This window comes from Saccopteryx bilineata, chromosome 4 (genome assembly GCF_036850765.1).
Source record: "Saccopteryx bilineata isolate mSacBil1 chromosome 4, mSacBil1_pri_phased_curated, whole genome shotgun sequence".
Taxonomy (NCBI): Eukaryota; Metazoa; Chordata; class Mammalia; order Chiroptera; family Emballonuridae; genus Saccopteryx; species Saccopteryx bilineata.
In genome coordinates this window covers 209,582,965-209,600,618 of record NC_089493.1, presented here as the reverse complement: position 1 = coordinate 209,600,618, position 17,654 = coordinate 209,582,965, and the positions used below count along the sequence as shown (strand labels likewise).

Below are 17,654 nucleotides of genomic sequence, written 5' to 3'. Positions count from 1 at the left end.
TTACTCATTTCAGTTACATATTGCTATAACAAGATGTATGAGAAGCTTAGTAAAATCTTTAACTATATTTTGATATAATATGTCTCTATCTTAAACATAACTCAAGGTCACCCAAATTCAAGATCTTTGTTTAGCTGTCACGATATAGACAGAGCAGTAAATATTACTGGATTCTGGATTACCTGCTTGCTTAATTAAACATTCTGCAAGTGTGATGCTATATTGTGACTACTATTGATAAAATAACTTAAGGTCATTTGAAAAATTTAAATAATCACGAATGTTGAAAAATGTTATTTAAAATCAATTTCAGGTAGTAAACCTAATGAAGATAGCCTATGTTATACTTTGCAAAAAGCATATATTGGATGTCAATATGATACTAGAGAATTAATTATTAGAAAGCACATATTTCTCTTACTTAAAATAAAATGAGATCAACAGAGATTTTTATTTATAGCATGGTTCATTCCTAGGTTCTAAATGAATGTTAGGATTATCCATGTCAGTTCCAAGTACTTACCTGCAATTACTGATTTTAAATTCTCTGCCACTTCAAAGAAAGATATACCAAACAAAGGCAAAATAAACAGAATTCAAGGATTCAACTCAGCCATAGCTGGCTTTGGTATTATAGCACCAACTATCTAATTGCATTAAAAACTGCAGTTAATATCAAATGACTACTCATAAATACATTTGGTGGTGCAATAAGGCAGAGTTAAGACCTTAACCTGACATTTCCTCATTACCTTTAAAAAACCATTTGTCAAACTTTCCATTGTTTTAACCATATTGCTGCTATTCCATTTGCTTGCTTTTGAAAATTACTGAACTGTTTCCATTCTGTGCACACACTGCAAGATATGAAATCCACTCCAACTGCTAGTTGAACATCAGTTCATGCCTTCGAAGTATTTTTTTTTAATCTGTAACTTTTAAAAAGGTATCAAACACTTACGTTTAAAGCAGTAGGCATCAAATCTGCTATCAGGGGGAGGGAAGCCTGTCTGGTTCTCAAAACGATACAGGGTTCTCACCCCAAGTAAACCACCTCCACACTGGGCCTTGGCCACAGTCACAGGGTGGCGAACACTGGCATCCATCAGCCACCCGTAATCACACTGGTCAAAGCCATTTCTCCAAGCAGCCTGCAGCTCCCCCACTGTCGCCAGGCGGCCGTCCTGGTTTTCACATTCTTCTCCAGCTTCTTCATAGGTGAATTTGTTGGGAGCAGTGATGTGGAACACATCACCTGAAAGAAAAAGAGGAAAAAAGCCCTAAGTTTGATTATTCACTCCTTTCCAGTTTGGGGTAGAAGGAGGAAGCACGCAATACTTTTTCATAGCATGGTAGCAGCTTCTGACCACTTAAAGCAGAAAACATACTGGTTACTTAATTTTGTCACTATTCATGTATGATAAGAAATAACACACACCAGAAAAGTTTCATGTATATGAAATTTATTATCAAACAACTGCTTCTATATACCCATAGACCATAGAAGCAGTCATTTGATAATAATGTTACAATCAATTCTTTAAGATGAACAAACCTTGAATCTTTAGATTATTGTCCAGGAAATGAGCTTTCTCTATAATGAAAGTGCTTGTGATGTGCTCCTGAATACTATATGCTGGAGAGGAAAAGCTGTCTTGAACTGTCAACTAAGGTTATTTCACTTTGGGTTACCCTAAAATCAAGAGGTAATTCTCCAATCATCCTTTTCATGTATCACTACCATCAAAATGTGTTACCGCCCATCCAAACCAACAACAAAATAAGAAAACCTCCTGGGTTGGAAGCCAGGAAGGGGTAGAAGCGGAGTGGAGTGATGTTACCTGCCTTACTGCCCGAAGGCACAAGGCTGCTGGGATTGTTCCGCAGGTCAAGGTCTGCACGTGGCCAGGACTGAGCGTGAATGAAGGCTATCACCTCCCATTCCACCAGCCAAATGCACCAAAGTCCCCCTGGGGGAAAAGCGTACCTTTCTTCCTACTTGCTCTGCCCAGGGTAAATATCTCCTGCAATCTGTCTGCCCAGAGAGGCACCTTTCTCCAGTTCTAACAAAGACACCAAGCATGCTAGCTAGCAGGGGCTCTGATTATGTTTAAGACTTTTGTATATGTTTACCGATTAACAAAGAAAGCCTGAATATTTACTTTGTCACCAGACCCAATTAACAAAGAATATGTTCATTATCATTTAACGTGTCATAATAAAATACTCTGGAAATGCCAGTTTGTTCAATTGAAATTTTCCTTGGGTAAATAGCAAAACAATTGGCTGAAATTAATTCAATGCAAATTAAATGAGGCTTTCCACCTCTGAACACAAGTGGTTTTTTAAAAGACAGCAGCAGAATTAAAGAATACCTAAGCAAATACAACAGGCAGCAGGAGGAATATAAAAGGAAATAGAGAGGAAGCTACTGTATTGATGGCCAATTCTTGTGCCAGCTGTGGGTCCCACTTCCATCTCACTAAGGCCACTTTCTGGTTCCGTGAGATATTAGACATCGGGGCTCCAGCGCTCTCCCGATTCCCATCGTCACCTGACAAAAACTTTGATGTAACAAGCAATTGTGTAAAATGAATAGAGCCATTTTAGACTCTGAGTGTGCTAGCTTTAGAAAACAAAAAAAAATCAGTCATGGGAAAAATAGCCAAATCACACATATCAGTTTTTCTCAGTATAAATCTGCAATTGCTACTGATGAAACTCAGACAAATCCCAGTAAGAGCTATTTGAAGAAGAGAAAGAAAAATGACTTTTACCTGACTGAAAACAGTAAGGTGGGTGTGAATGGGTTTGTCTTAATAATCTGGGCTGGCAAAGGGTAGTATCTCAACTCTAAAAATACACTATAAAATGTAAGTCCCCTCGCCCCTTCCTTTAATGTCTCCCTGTCTAATAAGTTTTAAAAGCATAAGGGTCACAATACCAGTTACAGAGTATGTATTCTATAATATTTGTTGAATAAATGCCATTTCAAGTTCTTGTTAAGAAACAAGGTGCTCTTTTTCTTCCCTCCTCCCCAAGCAGCACATTAAATAAGCTAATTCTGCAGCAGGGCTTTGGGGAGCTGCTGTCTGGGACAGGTGATTGATCTTACCAATGGGTTTGGCTCAAGCCACAGGGGGAGAGAGGCAGACGGAGACTGGTCTGTGCTGCCCTGAGCAGTCCCGTTCACTTCGTATTACACTTACATTAAGCCTGAAAGGAATGCAAGTGTGAAAGAGGGCAGCATGCCAATCTGTGTCCCTCCAAGGTAGAATACTTGGGTTTGTTATTACAGCTGGCATATCATTTTTGTGGCCTTCGTTTCCAGCACTGCGAGGTGCTTCTACATTGAGGTAAAACCACTGTTCCTCTTAAGTAACAGGAATGGTCAGCCAACCAGAGCAGGGCAAAGAAATATAACTAATTGAGTAGAACTGCTTCTCTAAACAGCTAGATTAGTCAATCTGTTGGGGGAAATCAACTTCTTCCAATGCGGCCAGACCAAAGGGCTAATGAAGAAAAGTGACGGCATGATTTCATGGCTAAATGGCTTCCCTGTCTTCAACAGCATACGTGTTTGTGGGAGGAAGGAAAATGGTTTCAGTAGGTGCTGGCAGGTTAAAAAGAGAGTTCTCTTAGTATTAAATCATAAAAATCTGCTTCTATAACTTTTTTATAGAAACTCTTGTTAAATCTGACTTTCTGTCAAAATTTCAATTATTTAACTCATTTTGGAGAGATAGAATTTCCACATATCTATCCATTTATCTTCAGGAATTTTTCAAACATATCAAAATTAAAATATATATATATTAAAAGATACATCACCATGAGTTTATATAACTCAGATAAAAAAAATTTAACTGACATTGAGTTTAAGGTGAAAATTGAAAGACTTCATCTATAAAGATACAGATGTCATAATTGGCCATCATTGTTGTTTTATTTCAAAATAATGAGAAAAAGAAAGAAAAATATTTCCTTTAACTCAATTCTAAAAAAACAAATACATAAGACTCCTGCAAAGGAGACAAGATGGCGCTGGAGTAGGCGGACGCACCAGCATCTACCTCCCAGAACCAATGTGGATTACAAACTAATTTTATGAACTATCAGCTGGAAAAACCAACTTTGGACTAAACTAAAAGGACTCTTCAACCCAGGAACGCTGAAGAAGCCACCCAGAGACTGGTAGGAAAAGCGGAAATGCGGAGAGGGCTGCCCAGCTTCTCGGAGCAAAGGGCAGCAGGGAGAGACTCGCGTGGCAGGAAGTGAGTTTAGCAGAGGGGAAAGGGTCCTGAGCCCCAGGAACAAAGCCCCAGCCTGCCGCCCCAGAGCCCAGAAGAAGTGTAAGGACAGTATTTAGCTGGAAACAAGTCAGGATACTGTTTGTGAGAAAGGGTCTGATTTCTCAGACCCAGGATCCTTCTTAAAGGGACCATGCAGAACATCTCTCTCACAAACACTCACCCGGGGCTCCTGGGGACGGGAGAAGAGAGGAGAAAACCACAGTAACAGGAAGAGAGTGCAATCTAGGAGGCATAGGGAGAAACATTTTGAGAGATAGCCACCCTAACCCCTGGGACGAGGCACTCCCCAAAGCTGAAGTGAATATTTCCCCCGGAAACAGCAATACCAGCAAAGGGAAGCAGGAGAGCAGCCAAACAAGCTCCCCTGCAGCATTCAGAGCAGAGTCACATAGAAGGAGGGAGTTTTCAGGTCTACAGTAGTGAGTCTTAGGGTCCGAGCTGCAACGCCCCCACCCACACGGCTGAGGTGGCACCGGAGAGTGGGCGGCAGCGGGAGACAAAAGCGCGGTTCTGCTGGCAGGGGCGGAAGCCAGCTGACCACCAGTGGGATCAGGTGTGAGCTCAATCTTGCCTGGCTAGGGAGAAGGGGGCGTGCAAAAGCGGCCAAGCTCAGCTGCCGGCAGCCTGTAATCCAGCCTCCGGGAGAAGGGCAGGAAACCCAGAAAGGGTAGAAACCAGCCCCGGGGCAAGGGCAGAGGAGCACATCCCTGTCCCACCCATGCAACCCAGGCTTGCAGTCTGACTTGGTAGCCGGCTCCTCCCGCGAAGGTGGAGCCAAAAGCCCAGAAGAGGCGGAGTTGCGCTACGAAGCTGAGCTTGGGCACGCAGCCCTGCCTGGCGGTAGAGCCAAGGCTAGCAGCTGTTCCTTGAGTGGGATCATCCTGCAAAGGCAGGGCGAAAGCTCAGAAACAGGCGGAGACCCGCAGCTGAGCAAAGGTGCTCGCCAGTGCCCTCAGGACCGAGCATAACATCACACACGGGGGCGGGGCAAAGGCCAAAGCCACCAACCCTTGTGCACCCAAGCACGTGATCACAGCCACTCTCGTGAAGAGAAAATGAGGAGGCAGAGAAATACAACACAAATAAACCAAGAGAAATCCCCAGAAAAGGACCTAAGTGAATCAGATATAACCAAATTACCAGATGCAGAGTTTAAAATAACGATTGTTAGGATGCTCAAAGATATTAGAACAACCATAGATGGCCATTCCGAAAACCTAAATAAAGAGATAACAAATATAAAAAAGGACATTGAAATAATAAAAAAGAATCAGACAGAAATGATAAATACAATATCTGAAATAAAGAATACAATGGAAGGAATTAAAAGCAGGATGGATGAAGCAGAGAATCGAATCAGTGAGTTAGAGGACACAATAAATAAAGGCATGGAAGCAGAGCAGAAAAAAGAAAAGAGACTCAAAAAGTCTGAGGAAACTCTAAGAGAGCTCTGTGACAACATGTAGAGAAATAACATCCGCATCATAGGGGTTCCTGAAGAAGAAGAGAAAGAACAAGGGATAGAGGCTTTGTTCAAACATATTATAACGGAAAACTTCCCCCAATTAAGGCAGGAAAACATTTCACATGTTCAGGAAGCACAGAAAACTCCATTAAGGAGAAATCCAAAGAAACCAACACCAAGACACATCATAATTAAATTACCAAAGCTAAATGATAAAAAGAAAATATTAAAAGCTGCTAGAGAAAAAAAGACTATCACCTACAAAGGAGCCCCCATAAGGATGACTTCCGAATTCTCAACAGAAACACTTGAGGCCAGAAGGGAATGGCTAGAAATATTCAAAGTAATGCAGAACAAGAACCTACAACCAAGACTACTTTATCCAGCAAGGCTATCATTTAAAATTGAAGGAGAAATAAAAGCTTTACAGACAAAAAAAAACTCAAGGATTTCACTGCAACCAAACCAAGGCTGCAAGAAATGCTAAGGGACCTGTGGTAAACAGATCAAAGGAAAAAAAGAATATAGCAAAAGAGAAAAACAGTTTTAAAGAAAAAAAATGGCAATAAACAATTACATATCAGTAATAACCTTAAATGTTAATGGATTAAATGATCCAATCAAGAGACACAGGGTAGCTGCATGGATAAGAAAACAGGACCCATACATATGCTGTCTACAAGAGACACACCTTAAATCAAAAGATGCACACAGACTGAAGATAAAAGGATGGAAAAAAATATTTCACGCAAATGGAAATGAAAAAAAAGCTGGGGTAGCAATACTTATATCAGACAAAATGGACTTCAAAACAAAGACCATAGTTAGAGATAAAGAAGGTCACTACATAATGATAAAGGGAGCAATCCAAAAGGAAGATATAACCATTATAAATATCTACGCACCTAATATAGGAGCACCTAAATATATAAAGCAGACTTTGATAGACTTAAAGGGCGAGATCAACAGCAATACTATAATAGTAGGAGATTTCAATACCCCATTAACATCATTAGATAGATCCTCAAGAAAGAAAATTAACAAAGAAACAGCAGACTTAAAGGACATATTAGATGAACTTGATTTAATAGATATCTTCAGAACCTTTCACCCTAAAACAGCAGAATATACATTCTTTTCAAGCGCTCATGGTACATTCTCTAGAATAGACCACATGTTAGGGCACAAAAGCGGGCTCAACAAATTTAAGAAGATTGAAATCATATCGAGCACTTTCTCTGATCACAATGGCATTAAACTAGGAATCAACCACAATAGAAAAATTGAAAAACATTCAAACACTTGGAAACTAAATAGCATGTTATTAAACAATGAATGGGTTAACATTGAGATCAAAGAAGAAATTTAAAAATTCCTAGAAACAAACGATAATGAGCATACATCAACTCAAAATTTATGGGACACAGCAAAAGCAGTCCTGAGAGGGAAGTTTATAGCATTACAGGCATACTTCAAGAAGCTAGAAAAAGCTCAAATAAACAACTTAACCCTGCATCTAAAAGAATTAGAAAAAGAACAACAAGCAAAGCCCAGAGCTAGTAGAAGGAAGGAAATAATAAAGATCAGAGCAGAAATAAATGACATAGAGGCTAAAGAAACAATACAGAGGATCAATGAAACTAGGAGCTGGTTCGTTGAAAAGGTAAACAAGATCGATGAACCTTTAACAAGACTCACCAAGAAAAAAAGAAACAGGACTCAAATAAATAAAATTAGAAATGAGAGTGGAGAAATAACAACTGACACAACAGAAATACAAAATATTGTAAGAAAGTACTATGAAGAACTGTACGCCAAAAAACTAGACAACCTAGATGAAATGGACAAATTCCTTGAATCATATAATCTTCCAAAAATCAATCTGGAGGAATCAGAAAACCTAAACAGACCAATTACAACAAATGAGATTGAAACAGCTATCAAAAAACTCCCAAAAAAGAAAAGTCCTGGGCCTGATGGCTTCACAAGTGAATTCTACCAAATATTCAAAGAAGAACTAACTCCTATCCTTCTCAAGCTATTTCAAAAAATTCAAGAGGAAGGAAGACTTCCAAACTCCTTTTATGAGGCAAGCATAATTCTGATTCCAAAACCAGGCAAAGACAACACAAAAAAAGAAAATTATAGGCTAATATCCCTGATGAACTTAGATGCAAAAATCCTCAATAAAATATTAGCAAACCGGATCCAGCAATATATGGAAAAAATCATACACCATGATCAAGTAGGATTTATTCTTGGGAGGCAAGGCTGGTACAATATTCGCAAATCAATCAATGTGATTCATCACATAAACAAAAGAAAGGAGAAAAACCACATGATAATTTCAATAGATGCAGAAAAAGCATTTGATAAAGTCCAGCACTCATTCATGATCAAAACTCTCAGCAAAATGGGAATACAGGGAACATACCTAAACATGATAAAGGCCATCTATGACAAACCCACAGGCAACATCATACTCAATGGGCAAAAATTAAAAGCAATCCCCTTAAGATCAGGAACAAGGCAGGGGTGCCCCCTTTCACCACTCTTATTCAACATAGTTCTGGAAGTCCTCGCCACAGCAATCAGACAAGAAAAAGAAATAAAAGGCATCCAAATTGGAAAAGAAGAAGTAAAACTATCATTATTTGCAGATGACATGATATTGTATATAGAAAACCCTAAAGTCTCAGTCAAAAAACTACTAGACTTGATAAAAGAATTTGGCAAGGTGGCAGGATATAAAATCAATATTCAGAAATCAGAGGCATTTTTATACACTAATAATGAACTGTCAAAAAGAGAAATCAGGGAATCAATCCCCTTTACCATTGCAACCAAAAAAATAAAGTACCTAGGAATAAACTTAACCAAGGAGACTAAAGACTTGTACTCGGAAAATTATAAAACATTGATAAAAGAAATCAGGGAAGATACGAATAAGTGGAGGCATATACCGTGCTCATGGTTAGGAAGAATAAACATTATTAAAATGTCTATATTACCCAAAGCAATTTATAAATTCAATGCAATACCAATGAAAATACCAATGACTTACTTCAAAGATATAGAACACATACTCCAAAAATTTATATGGAACCAAAAAAGAACACGAATAGCCTCAGCAATCCTGAAAAGGAAGAAAAAAGCGGAAGGTATCACACTTCCAGATATCAAGTTATATTATAAGGCCATTGTACCCAAAACAGCATGGTACTGGCATAAGAACAGGCACATAGATCAATGGAACAGAACAGAGAACTCAGAAATAAACCCGCAGCTCTACGGACAACTGATATTTGACAAAGGAGGTAAGACAATACAATGGAGTAAAGACAGCCTCTTCAACAAATGGTGTTGGGAAAACTGGACAGCTACCTGCAAAAAAATGAAACTAGACCACCAACTTACACCACTGACAAAAATAAACTCAAAATGGATAAAAGACTTGAATGTAAGCCGTGAAACCATAAGCATCTTAGAAGAAAACATAGGCAGTAAGCTCTCTGACATCTCTCGCAGCAACATATTTGCTGATTTGTCTCCACAGGCAAGTGAAATAAAAGACAGGATAAACAAATGGGACTTTATCAAACTAAAAAGCTTCTGCACAGCTAAAGACAACAAGAACAGAATAAAAAGACAAACTACACAATGGGAGAACATATTTGACAATACGTCTGATAAGGGGTTAATAACCAAAATTTATAAAGAACTTGTAAAACTTAATACCAGGAAGACAAACAATCCAATCCAAAAATGGGCAAAAGAGATGAATAGACACTTCTCCAAAGAGGACACACAGATGGCCAATAGGCATATGAAAAAATGTTCAACATCACTAATGATTAGAGAAATGCAAATTAAAACCACAATGAGATATCACCTCACACCAGTCAGAATGGCGCTCATCAATAAAAGAACACAGAATAAGTGCTGGCGAGGATGTGGAGAAAAGGGAACCCTCCTGCACTGCTGGTGGGAATGCAGACTGGTGCAGCCACTGTGGAAAACAGTATGGAGATTCCTCAAGAAATTAAAAATCGAACTGCCTTTTGACCCAGCTATACCACTGTTAGGAATATACCTCAAGAACACCATAGCACTGTTTGAAAAGAAGTAATGCACCCCCATGTTTATGGCAGCATTGTTCACAATAGCAAAGATTTGGAAACAGCCCAAGTGTCCATCAGAGGACGAGTGGCTTAAAAAGCTTTGGTATATATATACTATGGAATACTACTCAGCCATAAGAAATGATGACATAGGATCTTTTACAACAACATGGATGGGCCTTGATAACATTATACTGAGTGAAAGAAGTAAATCAGAAAAAAACTAAGAACTATACATATGTTTCCATACATAGGTGGGACATAAAGATGAGACTCAGAGACATGAACAACAGTGTTGGGGTTACAGGGTGGGGGGAGGAGAGGGAGGGTGTTGGGGGAGGGGAGGGGCACAAAGATCATGGCTTTTCAGCATTTACCATATTCCCCCCTTAATCTACAGACAGCAAATATTTACGTATGGTGTTTCCACTATAAAGACTGCTGTCTTAGGGACAAATGCTGATAAACTATTTCAGCAGTTCCTCCTTCTTCAAAGACTTATAAGTAAACATAGAGCTCCATGTTTCATAGGACATACTCAAGCTCACTCCATGCTCCCTGGAGCTTTAGCACAAGGGAATGCCCCCCCCCCCTTTTTGTAGGGGTTTTTTTTTTTAGTATTTTTTCTTTTATTTATTTATTTTTTGTATATTTCTGAGGATGGGGATGGGGAGGCAGTCAGACAGACTCCTGCATGCGCCGGACTGGGATCCACCTGGCATGCCTACCGGGGGGAATGCTCTGCCCATCTGGGATGTTGCTCTGTTACAACCGGAGCCATTCTAGCAACTGGGGCAGGGGCCATGGGACCATCCTTAGTGCCCAGGGTGGATTTGCTCCGGTGGAGCCTTGGCTGTGGGCGGGAGGAGGGGGGCCGGGAGGAAGGAGAGGGGAGGGAGTGGAGATGTAGATGGGCACTTCTCCTGTGTGCTCTGGCCGGGAATCGAACCCAGGAATCCTGCACACCAGGCCAATGACTCCGACGGGTCTACCATATCATGCTTTTTACTTAAAAAAAAAAATTTACATTTCTTTTGAATGCTGATGAACAGGAGACACCAAATCTCTTTCGCCTGCAAACTACTACCTTCTATATTAGATCTAGCTAATAACACTGTTCTGTCTTTTTTCCAAATAGCTCCAGATATATGGAAAAGATTTATATAGGCGGATGGGGATCCTCAAACCCCTCAGCAAGATCTTCTGAGAATGGCTCTTAAGATACCTAGAGGCAGAAAAAGCCCAATAGAGATCAGGGGGAACTACCAGCTTATAGGATACACCCTTAAAGGCTCCAACACCCCAAAGGGGTCTCATAGGATGCCATCTGGGTCCTGCTTCAATAGTGGAAAGGATTGTCATTGAGCTAAAGCCTGCCAGGCTTACACGCCTCCGCTGTGAGGAAACAGGGACACTGGAAGGTGAGCTTCCCCCTCGCTCCTCTAAGGGAGGGTTCAGTCTCTTCCAGCCCTGCTCCAACCACCTATGACCTAACCTTGCCCAGAAAGCTGGGGTTTGCCACTGAAGGCTGAAGGTGCCCAGGGCTGTCAGCCCCATCTACAACACTGTTGATGAGCCTAGGGTATTTCTTCCAAGAAGCAGGTAAACTGATCTCATTCGCACAAGGGCCACTTAACTATGTTTTGCCTGAATAGTCAGGTTTTTTATTCTTCCCTCAAAGATCTCTGTTGTGGGTGTTGATAGTCCTATTTTCTGCTGCTTTGCTTAATATATAGTGTTTCCTTTATCCCTCCTACCTCAATGCCCCACTCATATTTCAGGCTGGGACCTACTCTTAATTTAGAGCTCTCTTTCCTCCTTTTGCCAACTTGTATTATGAATTTACCTTTGCCACCCAGCTTAGTGTATCCCAAGGTTCTCTTTACCAGGCCACAGTCACAGAGCTCCAGGGAAAAGCAACCTGGTCTCAACTCTCCAGGCAGAGGAGAACAGGAGCTCCATATCCACGCATGTTGCAAATGACTTTTTCCAGTCTACCTGAATCATTACCAGCTAGAAGCAGCGGTCATTGGGACTTGGACATGAGCTGCAAAGTATAGAATTGTGACAACAATTCCAGTGCCATGTGGACTTTTCCTGTGGGGAACTTTCCTGGACTCCTCCTCCCTGTGACAGCTCCTAACAGACTGAACTGTGGTTGGGTTGCATTTTTCAGGGATTTGGCATGGAGATGGGGTCAACTTGGACTTGGGGAACATGTTAAGGACACTACTCATTTATGGATTCTTGCTGTATTCACCAAGAGTTTGCTTAAAGGCTCTTAATCACTGTAAAAAAAAATAGAGGACTGGATGAAGAAGATGGGGCACATATACACCATGGTATATTATTCAGCTAGGAGAAACGGTGACATCGGATCACTGATAGCGGAATGGTGGAGTCTTGGTAGCATTGTGCGGGGTGAAATAAGCGAATCAGAAAAAAACAGGAACTGCAGGATTCCATACATTGGTGGGACATAAAAGCGAGACTAAGAGGCATGAACAGGAGTGTGGTGGCTATGGGGGGTGGGGGGAGGGAAGGAGGGAGAAGGGGAGGGGGAGGGGTACAGAGAGAACTGGATGGAGGGTGGCGGAGGACGATCTCTCTTCGGGTGATGGGTATGCAACAGAACTAAATGACAAGATAACCTGGAAATGTTTTCTTTGAATGTATGTACCCTGATTTATTGATGTCACCCCATTAAAATAAAAATTTATAAAAAAAAAAAAGACTCCTGCACCATAGTCATCTAACATGAATATTACCTTGCTCGTTTCAAAAAAATTTAATGATAAAGTGAAGCATCCGCATTATAGAATTATCTTACTATAACTTGATAATTCTTTAATACTGAATCTATATTCAGAGTGATAAGTTACAGAATCAAACTTTGCCCTTCCTATGTATCAAATTCAAACTGCAAAGGCCAAGACATCTTACACTTTTCTAAAATATACCAGAATATCTTGGCATCGGTTTCATACTAAAACCATACCATATGCTCAAAAAAAAAGATAAGTCAACAGGTAGTTCAGAGACAGCAGTAACTATACTAATTCATATTACTAAGAATTCTAGATCTAAGACATCTATAACTTCCTGTCAATTATTTTTTTTATTCATTTGATGTCTGGTTTTAATTAGATAATCTTTTGACATTATATGATTTTTATCTAACAATACAAATATAGACAAACTGTTGTTTAAATCAGAATTATGCTATTAAAAACTTATTGTTAAAGATGGGGGTCAGGAAGATTAACTTATGGTTCAAATTCCAAGAAGATAATTTCCAGAATTATTTCCCACAGAAAACTGGTGAGCCTTGAGATGTGACTAGGTATTCCTAAGAGAAAGGTTCTATGGACAACTGCATTTAGAAAGCAAATACAAGTCATTTGACAAGTTTTATTTCTGCAAGGCTTCTCAGAGCATTTAGTGTTATATTTATTGGGCCATTTGACCTGTGAACTCTTCTTTTTAATAGTACACGGATCTGTTTCATGGAATAGTTTAGAAAGCATTGCTTTAGAAACTTGTGTTTCAATGAAGAAGAACCTCAATTGGTCCATAACAGCTATAACTTAGTATTAAATTTCTGGTTGCCTATTTGTCAACCTGCTTAATATAGAAGCAGAATAAGTGGATCAGGTAACCACACAAAATCAAAGCAGAAGCCGAAAACCTAAAGAGAGTACAAGGCAAAGGGTATGTTAAATCCATTTCTTCCCAGAGTTGCTGCAAAGACTGCCAGTGAGCAAAGGGGGCGGGGCAGAGCGGGAAGCCCTGATGAAGTATCTAAGACACTTTTTAAGGCAAACACAGAAGGAGCTCATTTCTTAAAAACAACTTTTAGAAAAAAGTAAAACAAGATACAGCTAATAAAAGCATCAGGCTTTCTCCCCTATAATAAATCTTAGGCACATTTTTCTATACTATATCCCACAGAATAATGCAGGTTGTGGGCTAATACTGACTGACCACTTTTACACTGAGAAAGCAGTCAAGTTATTAAGATTTTTAAAATGTTTATTGATCTACTTTCAGCTTTTAATTCTATAGTTAAGAATTATTTATACATCAAATTATAGATTCTAAACTATATTGTTGTGGAATGAATTTCAATAGATACTGAGTCTGGACTAGTAACAAAACTCTGGTCTTGGTCCAAAAATGAATGATTACAAGAGGATGCACCAAGCAATAAAACCTAAATCCAGAGGCATAATCCGATCAAGAACCAAAGACCAACAGAAAGAAAAAGCAAATATAGTGACCCAAGCAACGCAGTGTACTGGCTTAGTTTCTCTCCAACAAGATTTCATTGGTCAGGTTGAGTAAGTTCCTACCCTGAGGCGATCTTAAAAGCATCTTTTTGCCTCTGATGTAGGCAGTAAAAGTTCCTTCTGAGTTTTTATCACAGTATCACCCACAGAGTGAGAAGGGGAAAACAAAACATTCTGTGAGAGAAAATCTTACTTTATTAACATAGGACAAGGCTGTGTTGTAAATGTACACCTGACTACTATAATAAACAATTTCATGTATTTTGGGTTCACTGGATAATTGCCTTCCTGGAAAGCAAGCATCAGTTTTATAAATTGACAAGGAGCCTGCTATTAAGTTCCAGAAGTGGCCTCATCAAAGCTGAAATTCTACTGGATGCTTAGTATCCAATTTGTAACCAGAGTACAGAGTTGAAACATGTTTATAAATGTTATCTACCTAGGAGCAAATACTTTATTTTTCTCTAGATAAAGGCAGCAAATAAAATATCAGTAAAGAAACACACAAAATATCTTTCTTTTATATACACAGAACAATGCACCACTTAAGATAAAATGTCAAGGTAAGTTGTTAAAAGTAAGAATTCATCTTACTTCCGATTATTTTAACTTCCCAAAAATGTCCTAGAAGAAAGTAGAAGACATTGCTGGTGAGACTTTAATATTTGTTGACATTCCACAAACTAAATTCATCTTAATCATGGGAATTAACATAACCAGAGTTATTAAGAAAAGAAAGCACTTTAACTTGACAACTAACATGCATGGGAATTGGACCATACATGTTCTTTTTCCACACTTCTGATTGCAAAATGTTAAAGCCGTGTCCTGGCTAACTTAAAAATGACACAGACTGAAAAAGCAAGCAATGATAAAAACAAATCAAAACATAAAAAATGGCCCTCACTGTTCAAAGGTTTGAGTTTCTACCTAGGAATAAATCAGAAAAATAATTAACGAGCCAGGAACTAGAGTAAAGGTGGGCCAGATCTCTCTCCTACTGACAATTCCCTGTGATTACTGAGGTGCAAGGGGAAATTGGTGTCAGCCAATCACAGGTAATGACCAATTCTTTCCTAGACTGTAGCAGATAGCCTGGGATCTCACTGTACTTTGCTAGCTGGGTACATTTGCCGGGCAGTGTGATAAATGTTTATGCTTTTTCTGTTTATCTGTGCTCACAACCCTTCTATCCTGAACTGTCTGGTCTATCATTCAACTCTTATAACTAATCATGATGCCCTGTGCCAATATGAGAACAGAACTTTCTGATTTTTTTTCAGTATAAGGAAGTTCAAGATTTGTACATTTCCTTGCTATTTGGGTCAAAAGGGTATATAAATAATATATTTAATGTTATATTATTATATATTAATATATAATTATATTATTATATATTTTATAATTATTTATAAAATATTAATATAAATAATAAACATAGATATGGTATAAACTAAAAGTAATCCCATGAAATGAGCTTCTAATCTCATACAATAAAACCATATACAGTTAATGTCAAGTACCATGGTGATAAAAACAATTCAATGTATTTATTATTAGCTTTGAAGTTTTAAATTTTTAAATTTGTTTCAAAGGAGTTTTCTTTTTCTTTTCTCTCTCTCTCTCTCTCTTTCTCTCTCTGTCTCACTTTTGCTTGCATCTATGTACACAAGATCAAAGCAATGAAGACTAATGCTCATTATCCTCTGCATCATGCAACCCATCAGCTGTGCATGTTTGGTTGCCAGTTAACATACAATGCTATATAACCTGTTGAGGGCTAATATTTGTAAATGATTCAGAAGCATGCCAATTCCCCCTACAATATATGATCCTTTAACCTGCACGAAGATCACCAACCTTCTGATATCAATGACAAGAAAACTTCTGGCTCTGCCAAAGTAACCTCACTCTATTTCTAGTGTTATGTTGGTGAGATTTCTAATTCAAAGGGTAATGAGACTGGAAAACCAGATCAACACCTTTCCAACTTCTCCCTTGTCTTAGGCAGAAGTAGAAGCACAACACAGCTTAAAGCATAGACTTTTGGTTCTGAAATTTGTAACCTCAAATTAATTATTAGGGAATTGTCATTAGTCAGCTTTGATAGTCAGCCAACATTCTCTAAATCAGATAACATGCATGGGAAAAGGAATTTGCATATTTGTCAATGTGTCAATGCACAAGAGCTCATGTATGTCAATTTGAAATAGCTTAAAGACACAAGAAGCCCCACTAAAATTTAAACACATTTTTATGGTTTTCAGGATGTCAATCTCATCCTTTCCCATTGACAAAGCAGTAAATGTTAGAGTGAGAAATAAGTTCTTAAAAAAAGTTCTAGGTGTCCGAATCTTTAAAATATATGAGACTGATCGTGTTATTTGCTCTAACAGGCACAGTACAGCTGCAGGTCAACACAGGAGGATCGGCCCAGTTTTGAAGGGGTTTGTGCATATTTTTTTAAGTTTCACAGTTGAGAAGTACTTGCCCATGTATTTCAAAGAAGCTCTTTGAATTCAGAATTCCAGGAGACCCTGACATCAAAACCTTAAAGCAAATGACTGTCACATGCTTTAAAAGTTTATGTCAAAACAATTCTACCTTCTTTTAAATTAAAGTTATAAAATTAAAAAATAAAACTATTCTAGACAATCCTAAAGATTCCATTTAAAAAACTATTAGAACTAATAAGTTCAGCAAGATTGCAGGATACAAGATACAATATCAATATGTAAAAATCAATTGTATCACTTGCAACAAAGAAAAAAAATAAAGAAAAATTCATTGATATTTGCATCAAAAAGATAAAATACTTAAGACTAAATTTAACAAAAGTACTGCAAAACTTATACTCTGAAAGCTAAAATAATACCATTGAAAAAAGTTAAAGACCTTAAAAGAATTAAAAAACATCTCATGATTCATGGATCCAAAGAGTTAACATTGTTGAGAGGCAATACATCTCAAATAGATCTAGAAATTCAATGAAATCCCTATTAGAATCCAAGTGGCTTCTTTGTACAAATCAACAAAGTGATCCTAAAATTAATATGGAAACTCGGGGGACCCAGAATATCTAAAAATATTTTGAAAAAGAAGAACACAGTTGGTGGTCTCACCTTTTCCAATTTCAAACTCCACTACAGAGTGACAATGCTCAAGACAATGTGTTACTGACATAAGTACAGAACATATAGATAAGTATAATATAAAATGGAGAGTCCAGAAATAAGCTGATATATCTATGATCAATTTATTTTCAACAAGACTATTACATAGAAAAAGAATAGCTTTTTCAACTAATGGTGCTGGGATAAGTGGATATCCACATGCAAAGGAACGAATTTGGACTCTTTTCTCAAACCATATATAAAAATTAACTCAAAATGGATCAAAATAAAAGTAAAAGTTAATGTTAATAATAGAAGAAAATACAGACGTAAGTCTTCAGGACTGAGGACTT

The 17,654-nt window shown here is 38.4% G+C and overlaps 1 protein-coding gene across 4 annotated transcripts in view; it reads right to left on the bottom strand.

The window, feature by feature from the left end:
- The window catches only part of VCAN (versican), a 144,737-nt gene that overhangs the window by 81,589 nt on the left and 45,494 nt on the right, over window positions 1-17,654 (bottom strand). For all 4 annotated transcript variants that reach the window (XM_066273732.1, XM_066273730.1, XM_066273729.1 and 1 more), the window contains exon 6: window positions 962-1,255. In XM_066273732.1, coding sequence (XP_066129829.1) covers window positions 962-1,255 — 294 coding nt within the window. The remainder of the gene's footprint in view (window positions 1-961; window positions 1,256-17,654) is intronic.